The 18,155-nt window shown below is 37.6% G+C and overlaps 1 protein-coding gene across 6 annotated transcripts in view; it reads right to left on the reverse strand.

Moving 5' to 3' along the window:
* Nucleotides 1–18,155, reverse strand: part of CCSER1 (coiled-coil serine rich protein 1) — a 627,487-nt gene that overhangs the window by 500,815 nt on the left and 108,517 nt on the right. For all 6 annotated transcript variants that reach the window (XM_032109386.1, XM_032109385.1, XM_032109387.1 and 3 more), the window contains exon 4: nucleotides 7,653–7,746. In XM_032109386.1, coding sequence (XP_031965277.1) covers nucleotides 7,653–7,746 — 94 coding nt within the window. The remainder of the gene's footprint in view (nucleotides 1–7,652; nucleotides 7,747–18,155) is intronic.

The following is an 18,155-nucleotide window of genomic DNA, read 5'->3' on the forward strand; positions in this document are numbered from 1 at the left end:
ACCTATATTCCAGACATGTTTTAAACATATTCTGAGGAAAGTGCAGCTAGAAGCTAGTCTTACATGCCTCCTGTGGCTCATCAACTAGGTTTGGTTACAACTCAACTTTTAAAGTAAAATACACTAAAAAAGATTTAGGATAAAGTTAATTTGGTAGCAGTTATAGGTTGTGGTTTGTTTTGTTTTTCTCAATTAAAACTGAAATAAGACTGCACCATTTGTTTACATAAATAAAGGAACAGAAACGGGACTCTCAATCCAGTATTTCTTTTCCAGAATATGGACCAGGGTTCTCCAGGATGCTGGAAGACTAACCTTGTACTAGCCTATGATTTCTAACTAGTTCCATTCCAATTTAACACTAGCTTCATTATTCTTCTTCTCCTTACTCTCAGCAATTTACACTTCCAGAGTCCTAAGGCAGGCCTAGCCACAAGTGTGCAATGGTTATTTGTGACTAACACAAATACGCTCTTTTTATTTAATACCACCACACATACTTCCGTTTGCAAACCCTGCAAAAATCCCTTTCCTCCATGCTCAGTGCTCTTTCAGAAACTGTAAATCATCGTTAGAAGAGTTTAGAAGATGACAAGTTTTATTTCATTCCCTGGAGACCTTAAGTTATTCCATTACTGTGCAATATTTATTAAACAATGCTTCAGGGGAAAATGTGCGGCTTAGTAGAATAGGTCATTCTGAAAATATAAAAAAGTCCCTCTGGTACAACTTTTTCTAGATATGTATTCTAGATAGTGGCATGTGACTCTCCACTCCATACTTCAAATCCATGCTGGAATTGAGATGTATGTATGAAATCAGTCTGGCCACAGTTCTGGCTCATACTGCTTTCCCTTAACCACAGGAAGTTTGATGGAGGAATTGCAGGCATTTATTCAACATATCCTTTTCTCTTGCAAAACTGAAAACTAACATGAACGTCCCTTTTAATTGGTGCTAGGATATCTGTATAGTGCTGTAATTAATGTAGTGAATTCACACATCATTTTTTTGTTTGTTCATTATTAGTACTGCTTACTTTTTTATTACTTTATTATCCAGCATGTGTAGTGACAGTGCAAGATGCTAGTTAGCTAAATAATCTTTAAACCTGCTCTTTGGCAGAGACACAGAGCTCTCTATTACTTTACTGTCACAATCTTTATTCTGTTGAAAACCTGCAAGTACAAACCAAACTGCTATTACGTATTTCAAGCAGAAATCTAAAGAAATGCTGCTCTAGTTTAACGTGATCTGTAACACAACTCTAAAAGACAGCATTCGGCAATGATGAGTGTTTCAGAAGTGCTCAAGGAGCTGAGTGTCCTGTTCCAATTAAAAATCAAAATAGGTTATTGTTCATGAACACAGAAACAATCTGCTGCCAACAACACATTCACAAGCAAAGTAATACATTCAAATTACCTAAGCATTTCTTCTCTAGTTCTAAGCAACTGTTGGATAAAAATGCATAGTTAGGGTATTTTTTTCCTATTATCCATTTAAAAGCAAATTAAAACCTCTGAAAAATTTGCTTTCCTTGCACTGACAAACTCCTGGTCAAAAAAATAACCACCAAAAGACCAAAGGAGTTTCATCACAGCGCAGCACTCCTACCATCTATTAAAAAATTACTAAAAATAATTACTACATTGAATTAACAGACACAGGAGGAACTCCAAACTCACCACAGAATTTTCACACAGTTTGTTCATCACATTCAAAATAACTCAGCAACTACCTAATTAATATGACCAGGTCATTACATGAACAGTTTAGTTTGGCTGGGTGCTGATGGCAATTGATCTGCAGGCTAGCTGGATTTGAAAGAAATACAATACAAATATGCCAGATGTTTGCTTCCTAAAAAAAAGCAGTACACTCTGCTTTTGCTGGTGAGGCTGCTAATGCCTAACGTAGTGATGTAGACCACATTCTGATATAATGAATGCCTAATCTAACATTTACATTACGTATTTTTAAGTTGTGTGTCCATCTCAAAAACCTGTCTGCCTTCCCCTCATTCTGCAAAACCCATGCTGTAATCTGCCATTTCACTGATAAACCTTGAGCAAGTACCAAAACATGTATTACCAGAGTTAAGAACACACTTAAAATACTTCTAACAGAGATTGTCTTAACTTAGGTTTGATCAAAATGTGTTCCATGTCTGAAATTTTTCGGTTTTTTAATAGCTAAATAACATTTTGATGGATTTTGATGGATTATAAAGTTTCATATTCATATAAAATTTCATATTTCCACTTCTTTTACCCCCAGCAAATAAAATAAATAATTTCATTTCTGAAATATGCTGGGTGAAGTAACTATGCTTCATGTGTACACTGGGTCACAGGTTTTCAGCTTAGGCTGAGGCATTAAATCCAAAACGGCCAAAGCACCAGCCGAAGACAAATCTCTCCTAAAAATTTTAGCAAGCTACATTATTCAAAACTATTCAGCAAGCATTCCAGCCACAACATGATGGATGCACAGGCCAGTCTAGGTACACAGCTAATCAATATCACACCCATGAATAGTCACTGCGTAGTGTGGAGCCTGACAGGGAAGAGACAGGAGCATGTGTTTAATATTCAGCACCAGGAGCAGTCCCCCAACTCTCAGCCGGACCGCTCGCTGCAAATCCCAGGTACACACACACATCTTTGTAGGAAGATGCAGGGCACCTGTTCCATGCCACCAATGGCAAATACTTAAGGAATTACCAAAGCCCTTGGATAGGTGTGCTTTGTGAACTTCCAAAAAAGGCTGGCATTTACTACAGTCCTGATTTAATGACAACACCAACCACATAAAACCATTTGGTTTTCAATAGGCTGTGGCACAACACCAGCACACAACTCACACACATTAACGTGCATTGCTTGAATAAATTCCCCACTGCTTGTATCACTGAATATAAAGGTCTTCCTCATGCATTTGACTAATCAATACTTGGAATCAAATCTGTCATGTTTCACAAGGGGAAAGGAAAATGAATGAGGTTAAATTAATGCTGTCACTTTCCATAAGCCTGCAATGGTTTCCCGCTATAGAAACCACTGACTTCATTATTTTACAACCGGAAATCAACGCTGCAGCATATTTTAAAAGTCTAATTTACTTAGATTAATAAAAAAGCACCCTCAAGACTCACCACGTATGTCATATTATGCTTCATTTTAAGCATTCCAGCTTAAGAACAGTATGCAAAACTCTCAGCAAATCACACTGATTAACATTTTGAATTTGCATGCAGTAGCGCTCTGCGCTCACCAAGTACTGTATAAACATTATTTTATTAAATTTCAAAGCAATTGTGTTAGGTGGGATAATAAAAAGTCTCTGTCTTACATTCTTTATCTCTAGAATACAGCCTTTCAAACAAGCTAAAGTAGTAAATTAAAGCAGTAAACTCGCTTTTAAGGAGACAAAACCGGAAATGAGGAAATTCCAGACTTCTGAAGCCATGCTAAAACCAGGAAAGCACAGGTATCTACATCCAAAGTAGAAGCATCTGCCAGAGGTTTGCAGGTTCTCCTTACATTCTATTGTATGATTAGAGAAAAAAGTTCGGGATATTTTTTGATTTGGTAGTACTCATAAGGATTTATAGCACCTTTTTGCAGGAACCCCATTTCCTGAGGATGCTGCTGGAGGGCAACCAGCTCATTAGGGAAAAGCTGAGACAGAGCAAGAATACGAGTAAAAAATGAGTTGGGGTAATAAATAAATAAAAACTGCCGCAAACAGTGAAAGAGGTCTCTTTCTCCTTTCTATCTCTGTATTTTAATTAACACAGATTGCACTTTCTGGAACAACATCTCCTTGCCTGCCAACTGGCTCGTAGCTCCTCTTAAAACTCCTTAATAGCCAATTCTCCCAGAAATCTTTCCAGTATAATCTTATTTTCTATTCATAAGTGGTCACTAAAATTATGGTAAATCAATATGATACAATTATTTTGTTAAATGAGTATTATATTGTCAGCTTCAGGACAAAGACAGAGACATATCCTCCCACTAACAAACACTTTTCTTTACAGCCACAGGAGCTAAAAGCAGAAACTACTGTAAATCGTGTCCTAACTAACAAATCTCTAAAAAACTGAAGCTCCTAATGGTGTTTAAGAGAATTCTCAAGTCACCATCAATCAACTCATCAACAGTGCTTATTAACTGGGGCAGTACTCTTCAGGACTGCTACGTTTAAATGACACAGCGTGCTGTATACGGCCTCCTGACCAAGGAATAGCTTGTGATATTGAAGTTAGAAATGTGATGTTAGCCCTTGTCTTCATGCAATTTGTCATTATAAATTTTCATAGCCTTTTGAAGAATAGTTATTCTTAGCTATTCCTTAGTTATCCCTCTGTAACAACTGAAGAAAGAACTGAATAATTTTCCAATTATACCTCTTCATATTTCAATCTATTTGCTAAAATACTGAACAGAGCTTCTCTTGGAACATTTCTCCCCATAGTAACTCCCCAGAGAATTGTTCATCAAGAGCCACATGGGGTATAAGTGAATGGCAATATGGCTCTAGGACTGATGGCCTTAACCAAGTAAATGCTACAATCAGCATCTGTATATAGAACATCAACAGGATTTTTATTGTACTACAAATAGTCACAGTACTGCTAATACCTTTAACTTTCAGAAGAGCATAATTTTAATGTTTCCATTAAAAAAACGGCATTTTGTGCAGTATTTGTATACTCGTGAACACCTTTATTTTGATAACAGACTAAGAACACATGCATTAACTCTCAGTTGTCTTCAGCATGAAGATACTCAGATACCTTGCAAGTATTAGAGAAACTTGTTAGGAAGGTAAAAAAACAGTGCAATAAAATGGCTTAAATATGTAAAGCTGACATAACATAAGTTATACAGCACATACCCACAAGGAAAAGGAGGCTCACAAATCTGTATGTCTGCAATTGTCTTGACTGAATTTTACTGAAGCGAGCCATAGGTAAACTCTCAAGCCCATTGTTTTGAAAAAGCCTTTACAAAGAGTTCAACAAACCTGCTACTGGCAAAAATTACGGAAAATCATCTACTCTACACCAGTCATATACTCCAAGAATTAAACAGTCCTTTGGTTTTATTCAAATGCCATTAGAATAATATATTCTACGATAACAGTACTGGCTCATCCACCATGTGCAATCTGTTGTCTTCTTGTTTCTGAAGTGGGCAGGATTAAAGAACTTTTAAAAAACATACACTGCCTCCCAATTACCTGAAAGAGCTTAGATGTACACACCCAGAAGTATGATCACTTTCAATCTGATGCACTTACAAAAGTGCAAAGCTCTGCATTAAATTAACTGTATGTCTTCAACATGATCCTGATGCCTGTAGAAAAAATCGCATTAAAAATATTTGATAATATAACTTAAATGAAGAAGTTTAGAAGAATTCTATTCAGGTATGAATAGAGATGCCTCTTGGAAGAAAACAATGAAGCCCGGAAATGAAAACAGAGAGTGGACTGACTTGGAATTAGTAAAAAAGAATTTTTGTTGAATTCTTAAATCCTGGAAGTTGGCTACAACACAGGAATCAGAAAAGCGATTTGTTAAAAGTGTTCTGATGTCAGTATCTAGTTCAAGGCTTTTATGCACTTCAGTGGTATTCAAACGGTAAATCACTAAAAATCAAGCACATTACCTCAATATCTTAATGCAAATTAAGATGATGACTTACAACCACACTAACCGTTTTGTGCCACATCCTAATGCAATATAAAGACATCAGCTTTATTTGGTGAAATTGAGTCTACTCATACTGTGGCTCTATCTTTCCAAGTCTTAAAAACAACTGTGACAGCTAGGGAAATCCTAAATTTTTTGCAGCTAGATTCACCACCAAACAAATAAAACCAAACAGCAAATATTACTAAAATAAACACATTTGTGTTAAAAGACAATGCGCATACTGCAACGTGTCTCTCTACATTAGGGCTCAGAATAGAAATGGTCACCATTCTTCAAAGGACAATGTTTTAAAAGCACCTCATTTGCTCTGGATAATGAGCCAAGAGCAGGAAGAATTTGTGTCATATCACATCTCCATCTTAATTACTTCTCCATCAAGTACGTCGCTCAGACATTATTATCTTAACTGTTCCAGAAGCTGCTACAAATCTTTGTAATCATATACTGGACATAACTTTTCTTTCACTGTTGATTCAGTGCTTTGAAAAAAAAGAAGGAAAACAAAGGTCAAGCCAAGTGCAACATGTTAGGGAAGTTTATTTATGGAAAATGGTTCTGCCAGTTAATTTGTTTCCAACAGGTCCAGGGAACACGTAAGTCTAAACCCCATATGATTGTATGTTATAAAATGTAATCTTTGGTTTTTAGGCTTTTTGAAATCATATTTCTTTATCTGTCATTTCACTTTCTGTAACCAGTTAATAGCATTATTCAGTACAGGTTAGAAAGCACCTTTTCTGTGCAGTTCATTTGCTGCATCCCAGCTCCCAATAATTTAGAAAACTATGATCATGCACATATTACTGCTGCAACGCTCCCTACTCCCTACCAAAGAAAACGGAACAGCTGTTTCATCCTGTAAGTAGATACACAAACGGGTTTAAAAAGCACAGTACAATGGTTAAACAGAATTATCATAGAGATAATGCAGATATGTTCACAGAATAATCATACACAGAAAATATCAAAAAGGAGCATAACTCAAGCATCTTATCTGTAACCATTGCTAAATTTGCATCAAAGAAGGGACCAGAACTGAAGATGGTCCACACCAGCCAGCACATGTCTCAAAAACCCCACTTCCACATGAGTCTGCAGGAATGTGCACTTTGGGCACCTACATGGGTGAATGGAGAAACTGCGATCAGGGAACAGCAGGTAAAAGAGAGGGTGAGAATTACTCATGCTTCAACACACAGCACTGTCAGAAGAGAACATCGCAACAGAATAAACTCAGAACTCTACCTGGGATCAAGCACAAATCTCACAGAGGCTTGAAGACTCTCCAAACCCTGCTGAGTTAGCAGGACTTCTCCTATTCACAGACAAGGCCCTGCTGTCTCACATCCCAGCCAAAGGAAATGCAGCATTCCTCACTGCAGGTCCCTCAACTTACCTTGCATAATCCTATTATAAAATGGTAGTAAGCACAGTATATCGCAACAGTTTATTGCTATTAATCAAGACAGTGCAAGAGGGCTTTAACCAACCATGAGAAAAACGATCAAGTTACACTCATGTTTCAAGCCAAACCTTTATTTCAAGAATTTTATTCTGGCACACACAAAATGTGATCGCAATTATTCCAGCAATGCTCTTTTTGTTAAGTGCCTGGGGTAGGCAGCAGCCATTTTAGGTATTTAGAAAAACAGATGGGTCTGCCCTCAGTACTGAAATTCTTCTGTAGCTGTAAAAATCACTTCCATTTCATAACTGACCATATGAAGTCCTAGTGCTGTGTAAAGAGCCTTTTTCTGATTAATTACAAACACATTTAGAAATAACGCTAAGAAATGAATACCACTCTTCCCCTTCCAAGAAAATTACTTCTTTTTATTTCCAAGTAATTGTACTGCACGTATTTACCTTGTATTTCTAGAATAACAATACCTCACTGAAGACAGGCAGAGTTTATCTGACTTACCAGAACGATGGTGATGCTGCTCTTCCAGGAACTCCAAGTCAAGCATTAAGTCATCTTCATCCAACTCACAGGAACCCAAGTTATTCAAAACATCCTAGTTTAGATTATAAAAAAATAAGAAAGAAAAGTAAAAGAAGCATTTAGACAGATGTTTTAGCCAAATTGCTCTCCACAAAATAATTTCCAATCAGATCTGGAAAACATGTCTAAGCAGGAGCTACAGAAAATTTTTCTGCTTACATTAGACTTGTTAGAAATTGTATCAAACAACTGTCCAAGGTGAAATGTGTTTGTCACCGTTCTCTTTTTAGAGGATCTCAGATATCTAACAAAAAACCCCAGAAGTACAAGTAATACCATCTACCCGACTTTTTTTTTTTTTTTTTTACTGTTCAGTGATGGTTTTGTGTCTCTGCAAGTTTAAGCATAACTTTTTATGAAGAATAAAAATGTTATTTTTAGCACAACATAAAAGTATCAGTGCATGTTTTTTATTAAATTTTGAAATTCTAAGCACTGCCTGCCCTTACCAATATGCTTCGAAGAGAGATTTACTGTTCTATTTATCCAAAGGATAATGAGACACAAATTTAGCATAAACAGGAAATTCAGGCATGAATTATCAACTCATGAATTTTTAAGTATTTACGTGGGTGGCAAAGGCTTACATAGACAGAGAAGAAATCTGACTCTGAAGTGTAGCTGCTTAGGCCCCCATTACTATTTGGTGATTAATTTTGTTTGCCAAGTCTTAACCACAGACAGATAAGGCAGGTTAACACACAGGGATAGTCATTCTCAATCTTCTTCCCATGTGTATTTTATTCTATGGTAATTTCTTTTGACCTGGTAATACACCCATTTTCTCCACAGTCACCAACACCTAATCAAAGCTAATACAATGCCTTCTCAAGCTGCTTTAGCATTTTGTTTGCTAACCAACAAGCAATATTGCAGGGCTCAATTCTTCAGTCCATCCACAGGCAAGTAAGCCATTAGTTGCTGCATGGGATGGATGCTGGCACCCTATGCACTGCACATGCTCTCAACACTAATATAACTAATGTAACATGACAAATTGGTGTGAAAGAGGCCAGGTTATCGTCCCAAAGCACTGAGCTGCCTGGGAGATCTCTGCATAGCAATCTGCTGTAATGAAAGTAGACAAATATGACAGTAGGATACATTAAACCAGTAAAAGCCCTTCTTGATTTCAGTTCCAACAATTATTTTTTTGGTGCCTTCTAATTATTTTAAGTATTTTCCCACCACAATACATGTCACCTCTTATTCCTACTCACCACTTGCACCTATTCAACCCTTTGGAGTAATTATTTCTTCAAACTCTGTTTTCTACTCTTTCACAAACAACACATAGGTAACACAAGAACTTTTTCTTGCATTCTTTCCCTGACTTACCATCAGCACAAGAAACCTCTTATGAGAGACAGAATCCCTTGCTAGTGCTGTTGATACATTTTTTGCTCCTATTTTAAATTTAGATGCTATTATGCACTCAGGCTTAATCAAATGGTATATTAAACTCAGAGAACATATGACATACTTTGTTTATATATTGTTTTATCAATGTAACAAAAAAAAAATTGGTGAAAATGTCCAGAAGAACAAACCCTTCAATTTTTAAGCAACAGCTAAAAGTTTTTCATGCCAATAAAGGCAAAACGTAAAAAGGTTGGAGTACACAGGTTTGTTCTTTACATTAAAATTATTGTCTATATTACAGTTGACCGACTGAATCCATTGATATTAATGCGGAGCATCCTTTGATAAGCTATACTAGCAAGGAGCAACGAATTCATGCTAATTGAGCATCTCCTACATCTTATGCAGTAATTTATGTGTGGGCTGAAATCCTGGGAGATTGCTTGCAAAAACACAGTGACTCACAGCCTTCATCAAGAAACAAATTCCATTTGATTTGGAATTAACAAACACAAACAGAAACACAATTTTCTAAACCGAAGAGTTGAAGAACCGTTTAAGAGGGACCAAAAGAAAAAAGTTTGTATTCAACTCTCCTCCAGCTCATTACTGCCTTTAAGGAAGATCTTCACTTCCAGTAACGCTCCGAGTGGAGGCAAACCTTGCTCCATCTATCCTCTCTGTTCTGCAAGGCTGATGTACATCCTGCTCCACACAACAGCACCTCTTCTCATCCACCTGAGCTGAGGGCTCCCAGCTGCCCTCCCAAAGCACATCTGACCCCTTTGCCTTCCCTTTCCTACAGCCTCTTCGACTGCATCAACAACAGCAGGCAAGCTAAAGTGACAAAGAAAAGCCCCGCCCGGGTGCATTCTTCTTTTAAGTACCTCCTCCAGGGAAGTAGTCTCTCTCTGTTCCCAGGAATTCACTTGTTCTTTATAAAGGGACATATCACAGGACTGGGACCAAACAAATTAAAAGCAGCTACTGTCCATCATGGCAAGAACAAGGGCTTTGACAGGGCTGCTCCACCACCAAGTATGTCAATGATGGCAGTCCAGCTGATGCCCTGCTCTAATCGCCCACACGTGGGCAGAGTTCTTCCATGGACACAAACCAAAAGCAACTCAAGAATGCATAAAAGCCCACCCAAGCAGAGAGCATTAGTTAGATCCCCAAGGCTGTTCTAACTAAGTAATATTTTCTGAAAACATGGTATTAGAAAATAAGAGCGCCAAGCTCTCAGAATGACCTGCCTAATGCCACAGAACAGCTCCGTGGTACCGCTGTGAGTACACACCAATGGCCTCTGTCCCTCTGCTTCCTCACCAGGATTCATTACTCTTTGTTGCTATGACAATTAGCAAAAATTGAAATTTCCTTTAAAGTTTAATATCTCTTGACCCTTTGCCCATTCTTCGCCTCACCACTGCTGCAGCAGTCTTTGAAGAATAACACAATTAAATATTAAAAAAAAATAAAATAAGAGAGATCGAGCCCTAAAGAGCATTCCAAGTGAATAGTTTCAAGGCTTTGCTAGAGACAGAAAAAGAAATTAATTCTTCCATCAAGGTCTCAAGGAACCATTTGTTCTCTATTTAGGATGGCATACCTTTTATTTATTTTAGTAGGGAAACCATTTAGTTAAGGCACAACCTCAGAGCAAAAAACCTCTTTATTGACTCTGTAATAGCCCCTCAGAAGCCTTAAGACATACTCCCTACTCCCACTATCTGCTTGACTTCTACTACTGTTTTGCCTTTATAATAGACTCAAAATTAACATGATGGTGCTTTTTTCTTCTAGTCAATCTGGAAGCTGATCATAACCTGTGAGAAGAGCATGTGAACACACTTAGTCAATCATTTGCCCGCATGTCTCAGTTTTTCCTGGTCAACACAGCCTGTAACCAGTTTAAAAACCAACAAACTCAGTTTGCCAACCATCCTTTCCACCTTTGACTTGGTGGCCTACGACTGTTATTTTAAAAAGTTTCTATTCAAACAAGAATTTAGCAGTGATAATTTAAACATTACTAACTCAGAATAAAAAGCAGTGATTCGTACAATGGCTCAGATATGTTTGATAACCAATAGTGGCTGTAAGCAGAACAGGATGCTAATCCAAGAATATTTCAAGGTACCAGTGACTTCTTATAAACAAATTTCATATTTAAAATTCTTTCAGCAACCACAAGTATAAACTACTATTTTCATGTGACAGCTGAGTATCTTAGATAGGACTCACTGAATTCAATGGTACTCAACTTAGTCTGGGCCTAATCACAAATTTCTTAACATTCTTAAGTAATATGACCTAAGAATGGTTTTAGTATCAAAAGATCCACAGTGATTTACATGGGTATAGCTCAGAAACAGCTGAAACCTTTTCATAATAGAGATGTACTAGGCACACAGCTCCCCCCAGCCAGTAAGTTTACTCAGGCTTGTTGAAGGGGATTTCCTTCCTACACCTTAGTACCCTACCTTCTTTCTCCCTTCCCAGTTTCCCTTCCTAATAAGGGAAACTCAAAAGATAACTAGTGCCTAATACATAAATTTTAGTCCCTTTCCAGAATAGGCAAGTATTTAATTATTTTTATACCTGTTCAGTTCAGTTCAACAACACTAAAAATGAGTCTGAAAGCTGGAATAAATAACAGCTTCAGTAGTAAATAATATAAAATGCCCAAAGCAACAGGTCGCAAATCTACCATTGGGCTTCATCAAATAATAAAAAGCAAACAACATCTCTTTATGAAGCCTCCTTTACCATGTGTTTTTTCCTAATTATTATTCCAAATAACCAACTTACACATATAAATACCTAGTGAAATTACTGCTTATGGAATTACAGAATACTTCTCTAAAAATTGACTCTGCTATTCAAAAATGGCAATAAAACACACATATGCATACACAAATACACTAACATATATTATTTTATTAAGCAATGTAATTCAATTTCACACGGACCTAGCATAACTGTATCAGTTGCCCAATACATATAAACAGAGCAAGGTAAACCCATGAGTATTTATAACTAATACACAAAACCAAGTTTAATAATTGGATTTAGGTAACAAATCTGCCCCTTTGAATCAGCCAGTAATCAGTGGCACCAATCAAAAGATTCATTTCTTCATGTTTTCACACATCTTCATTCTAGACTTTTTGCTCCTAAACAGTAGAAATAATCAAGTAACAGCAAGATCCTGAAGGCTGCAGACACAGATTCTCTGTCATTACCAACATTTTTGGAGGGCTGTATCTATTATTTTGTAATTTTATTCTAATTAACATGCAATCCCTAGTCAATGTGATACTCAAACAACTTCTGCATATTTTTCAAGTGCTATTCAGCCCTGACAAATCTTGTTTTGCTGAGCAAGGAGATGCAATTTTTTTTCCTGACCAGTGTTTTTGGTTACCACACACAGGTTGAAACTGGAGCCTTGTATTTTCCAGTGTATTTCTGTGTTCTTCTACACAGATTGAGATTTCCATTTTATTGCTGTACTGTGATACTGCAACAAAATCTTGACTATTTGCTCAGAGATTTTTCAAGAGCTTTGAGAACCTGAGGTCCAGTAAGTAACTTAAGTTACAAGACTGAAGCACTGGAATGTTTGCAATTATTCAGTTCAAAAACATTTCTCTCAGACACATCCATGGCTAAAGAAAGTATACAGACATTAACTCCAGTTATAAACACATTGCTATAACCTTACTGTCATGAACGTGAACATATTGACTACATTTCAATCTTTAATGGATCTTTTGGTCAAGCTTTGCACTGTTTGACACTGTTTTGTCACTGCACTTCCTCTGATGCTTGCCTTGCAAAGTTCTCACTGCTGCTGCAGTTTCAACGGAGCAGTTGAGCTTTGGTCATGGGCACCCCTCTTGGAAAGCCAAGTCTTGTACAGGCACACACACACAGAGAAATGCATTTCTGCTCAACTGTCTGAAATTCTGCCCCGCTGCCTCTTTAGACTATATCAGGTAAACCCTAAACCTCAAGGGAATAATTTTTTAACACTTTTCTCCCCCCCCCCCCCCCCCCCCCCCCCCCCGAAATAATAGCAATGGTCTCATTTGTGTAAGTGATTATGCAGCGATCACTGGATTTTCAAAGTTATTTTTAGAACTACAAGGACAGTATTTTAAACTCACTTTGGGTTCTGTTCTGTTTTGCTTTCCTTTCCTCTTATGTTGGCCTCTGCACATCTTTCTAATTGTCTTCCTCTGTGTTATTGTTCTTCACTATTTTCTAAATACGAATTTTCGTATATTATTGGTGGGAGAGGGAGGGATATTTCCAAAATGTAAGGATTTAATGTTCATGCCTCCCCATTGAAATGATGTTCTAAATGTGGTTTGTAAAATTCCTCTCAGAGTGTAACAGTATGTTAATATTTAATTTTACAGATTCCTTTTTTCCTTCACTGTAGAAATATATGTGGGAGGCTATTTGAGATCAATGCTTTTACAAGAGTATATAGAAAACACACTCTAGGGAGAATAATTTGATTTTTTGTAAATTCACATGTATGACAATTCACCTGTATCTACTGAGGGTCACTGAATATCTGATGCTGGAGAAGAACAGAATTAAATACTTACTTCAAGACTGAAATGATTTCTAAAGATTGCCAAAGGATAGTACTTCATCAAAATTGTATTCAAAAAAGGAACATGGCATACAATCAGCATAAGAATGAAAACTGAGACATACTCAAGGAAAAAGAAAGACCTTGAGCTATTTAAAGTAATGTTAGCTGCTAGAACTGTACCTGAATAATTCATGGACATAATGAAGTATTTCCCCTTCTGCTCTCTCTCAAACACTTCAAAGGGAAATGAAAGTACATGAAATCCAGCAAACAGAAAAACTTTTAAAAACATAGAATCCCTGCCAACAGCCTAAAAATCTTTGCATCAAGTGTAAAGCTTATGGATTACTTTCATATACCAAGAGCAGCTTAAAACAGTTATTTTTTTCTGAACAGCACCACCCAGGAAGCGTATCATTCGCTACACATATGAATTGAAGACTTCAGAAAACAAAAAATGGTGCAATGTTTGGTAAGAACATTTTCTGTACCTAACATGTGAAAGTCCAGTTATATAATAAATCAATATGCCATTAAGAACCAAAGACAGAAAATGAGCAGTGGAGGCAACTGTCTAACTACAGAGCTCAGATCCACCATAGTGTTCTTCAAAATATTTTCTGCGTGCACTCTTTTGGCCGTGTAAGGGAAGAGCAGTACTCTCCATCTGATTGTTGTTTCTGCCCTTTTGATTCTCTCTGTGCATTAAATCAATGTCTGCAATGATGCTGCTCTTGCCTGAGTGATTGTAACTAATGGACTCTCCCAACAGGTCTCAAGTTGGAACTCATAAAGGGCTCACTGTACCACAGATCCAGCCGGCTCCCTGGAACTACACAAGGGGAATACAGCCAAGCCCAAGCACTGCTGGTAGCAGGACAGGACCTGCCCATGCTCCTGTCCTGCCACAGTGTCAGTCAAAAATGGAGGAGCAATAGCACAGGAATGCCACCAATAGTGAAACTGGTAGCAACACAGAAGTATTTTGTAATACTACTAAGCACAGCAATATGAATAACATGATGTTGCAAAGACTCAGAGTAGTGATGTATTTGCACAAGCCACATCTAGGAAAACACATAAAAAACCTCAGAAAGATGATAACAAAGGTGATAGGACAGGCAGGAAAGGCAAGTGATGGAATCGGAACTAGTCCTCATTCCAAAAATCCGATGACCTATAGGACACGGAGATAAGGTCCCCTCCCTTTCCTTCTGGGGAGGAGGCTGATAAAGACAAAACCATCAAGGACGAGGGAGCGAAGATGAGGAAGGAAGCAGCAGCACACTTTGGATCAGGTTTCCAACACCTGAGAGAGCAGAGCCTGGCCTCCACAGACCCAGTAAGGGTGATGGCAAAGACCATCACCAGCACCCACATCCCAGCAAGACTGGCCTTGTTTCTCATCTCCTAAACAATCCCATTTTTAACTCAGCAGCCATCTTTAATTCATACACTTATATACAGGTATGGGCACATCCACTTGCAACATGCAGGCACAGATAAACAGCTCTGAAGGGAGCTGGAAGGCAACAGGTGGCCTCAGAAGTTAAGTTTTAGTTTTAAGCAATTTTAAGCATCTATCATAGCATTCTAAATCCATGTTCAAGTCAGTCCTAGATAAGGATCAGCTCTTGACAAACCTGATAGGACAGCAGTCACCTAAACCTGAATTCACAGTTTGTCAAGAATATCAAAGTAAGAGCCACACTGAATATGTGCCAAAGCGTCTGTGCAGCACAAAGCCTGAGAACTGTATCTGTGAAAAAAAGGAAAAAAATGCAATTTCAGACAGAGAGGTGCTTTGCTGAATGGTCACCACTCTTTCAAATAATTTTAGAGTGTTGAGATTCACTTTGGTTGTAAACAGAATCAAGACAATGGGATTTTCAGTGTTGAAAAAGGTGTATACATTTTTCATACGTCAATCTGCAATTTCATTAACAGAATCCTATAAAAAAACCCCACTCTTAAGATAAAGTATGAAAATACAGCCAAAGAAATGCAATAAAGCTTAAAGGGACAAAATAAAGCCTCCTTTAAAAGATTTTTTTTTTCTTCCTCACTCACATACACATATGCTTTCCTCCCAGCAGAGGGATACATCTGCAACATGTAATCTGCTTTGTGGATTAGTTAATGTTTTTACAGCTTTTGTAATAGGCAAAGCATTATTCTAGTGCAGTCATTATCAGCACACAGCTTTGGGAAAGTTTTCTACACTCATGCCAGATTTTCCTGCCAAACACAGAAAAAGCTCCTTGAGCATCTCTATCCTGCATTTTTACAGGATATGATTTAGACCACTCTGTGATGCTTATTTGTATATGCCTTAGAGATGTGAGTACATCTAAGCAATGTCCAACAGGTTATTCAACACATGGATCTGGCAGTTATTTTCTTCCAAAACCACTCAAATTAAAAACATCACTTACATCTCAACTTTCTGTCACTTGGAACTTTGTACGTGTCCTGAAAGCACCCAAGTCAAAGCTTCAGCCAACATTTAAAGGGTCAAAATTGGCTTTATGACACGTAAAGAATCTTCAATTCTACTTTTGCCTTTTCTCAGCCAGTGGTACAGAGAGGGAAGGAAAAAAAAAAAAGATTCTAACCATAGAACTAGTAAGGACCTGGGTGCCATAAAGAGAAAAATTTAAAATCAGGGGATACAAGAGGAAGAAGAACCTCAGTGTTTACAGTCATGATAAACCCCTACCAATCCTATGTCAAACTCTTATTCAAAGAATATCATTGTTCTGACAAACTAGATCAGAACAATTCACCTATTGCCACAATCCAGCACCAGCCACATTCATCTGGCACACACAGCTGAATTCAAACCCCTTTCCCCAAACAGTTACATACCAAGCTCAAGAACTGATTGGATTTTTCTTGCAAATAAAAGAATGTTCTAGTTCTATCATCTATACTGTTGGAGTCAGCACTTTTGGATACCAAATGAGGATAATCTGTTTTATGGCTTGAGCATGATTTTGTTTCTAAGAAAAGACTAAAAACTTTCTGCATATCAAAAACTCTAAACTCTTCTAGACATATGATTAAATAAATATTTTTTCCTTCCCATTATTATTATAAGCCAATTATGGCTGAACTTTCCATCTCTAATTTTAAATTCTAGCCTCTGATATTGGTGATAAATCACTGAAAAGTGAGCCCTGTAAATGAAACCACAAGTGACCTTTTGGTATAGTAGTGTCATTAATGCAATATATACTAGATATGTTATGGCTAATATTATTTGAATTCTTTCTGTTTCCATGGTAACATTGGCCTACAGCTGCTCTGGTAAACAGGGGTTTATAGCATTCTTTGAGAAATTCTTCTGCTCAAATGGCATTTTTCTACTACTGCATACTTTTTTCCACTTTCTTTGGTTTGGTTTTTGTTTTGATTTTTTCTTTTTTTATTGGAAGAAGAAGTGTAATGTCAATTACTAGAATTGCTAGCCCAGAAGAAAGATTTTTTTATTATTATTATCACAGTTGAATGGGCAGTGAATTCAGAACTTGAAGCAAGGCAAACTGTTTTAAGCTTTGACTAACGGCAGCAATACAAAATGCAACAACCCATCTTGGAGAGTTATCGAAATCTCACAGAGACAGAAACCACAACCACTTTCTGGAAATCCTGCAATGCATACATTTTACTGGCTTTGTTCCTTCCACTGTACTTTCAAAACTTTGATGGCTAAGACATCTGTCTCTTTCAGTATCTACATGTGCATGGTCTCCTAACAAGTATTTGGCTCTAGACCACAGAATGAAAGAACGGTATTAATATCTATGAAACAGTGTCCAATTCTTTCCCAGGATTTACACAGGTGCTTCACCTGAACAGGAAAATTTGGCATGCCAAGCACGTCCAGCTGAAGAGCAGAACACTATACAGGTATCAGTTCACCTGGCTGTTATGTCCGAATTCAGAGATGATCAAATCTGCATCCAAGCTGCCACTCACCTTGCCAACCACAACTAGGGATAACCAACAGAATCTGGCTCTGTCACAGTATTCGGCTCCCCAAAAAAATTATCTGTTGATGAAGTCAGTGTGCTATTAAGAGGGTGATCTCCTTGCCAGAGCAAAGTGGAAAGACCTGAGAACACAACACTCTTGGAGAGGTATAACATCCCTTGAACTAAGGCCTGGGAAGATAATTAGGCTAGTTTGAAGCTTTTGGGCACCCCTGTCTGTCCAGCCTACCCAAACAACAGCCCTAGTTTCACCACTACTTCAGAGCCTAAAGAAGAAGCTGAAGATGATTCCCTTTGTAAGGCAATGAACTCACTTCATTTTCAGTACAACATAACCCTTAGTAATGTTAATTGCATCACACACACTGTTACATGCTGGCAGGACATCCAAGCCTTCAGTAATTTGAGTCAATAAAGGAGCTTAAAAATCAGACTTATGTCAGGCTCAAC

Source organism: Corvus moneduloides, chromosome 5, assembly GCF_009650955.1.
Source record: "Corvus moneduloides isolate bCorMon1 chromosome 5, bCorMon1.pri, whole genome shotgun sequence".
Taxonomy (NCBI): domain Eukaryota; kingdom Metazoa; phylum Chordata; class Aves; order Passeriformes; family Corvidae; genus Corvus; species Corvus moneduloides.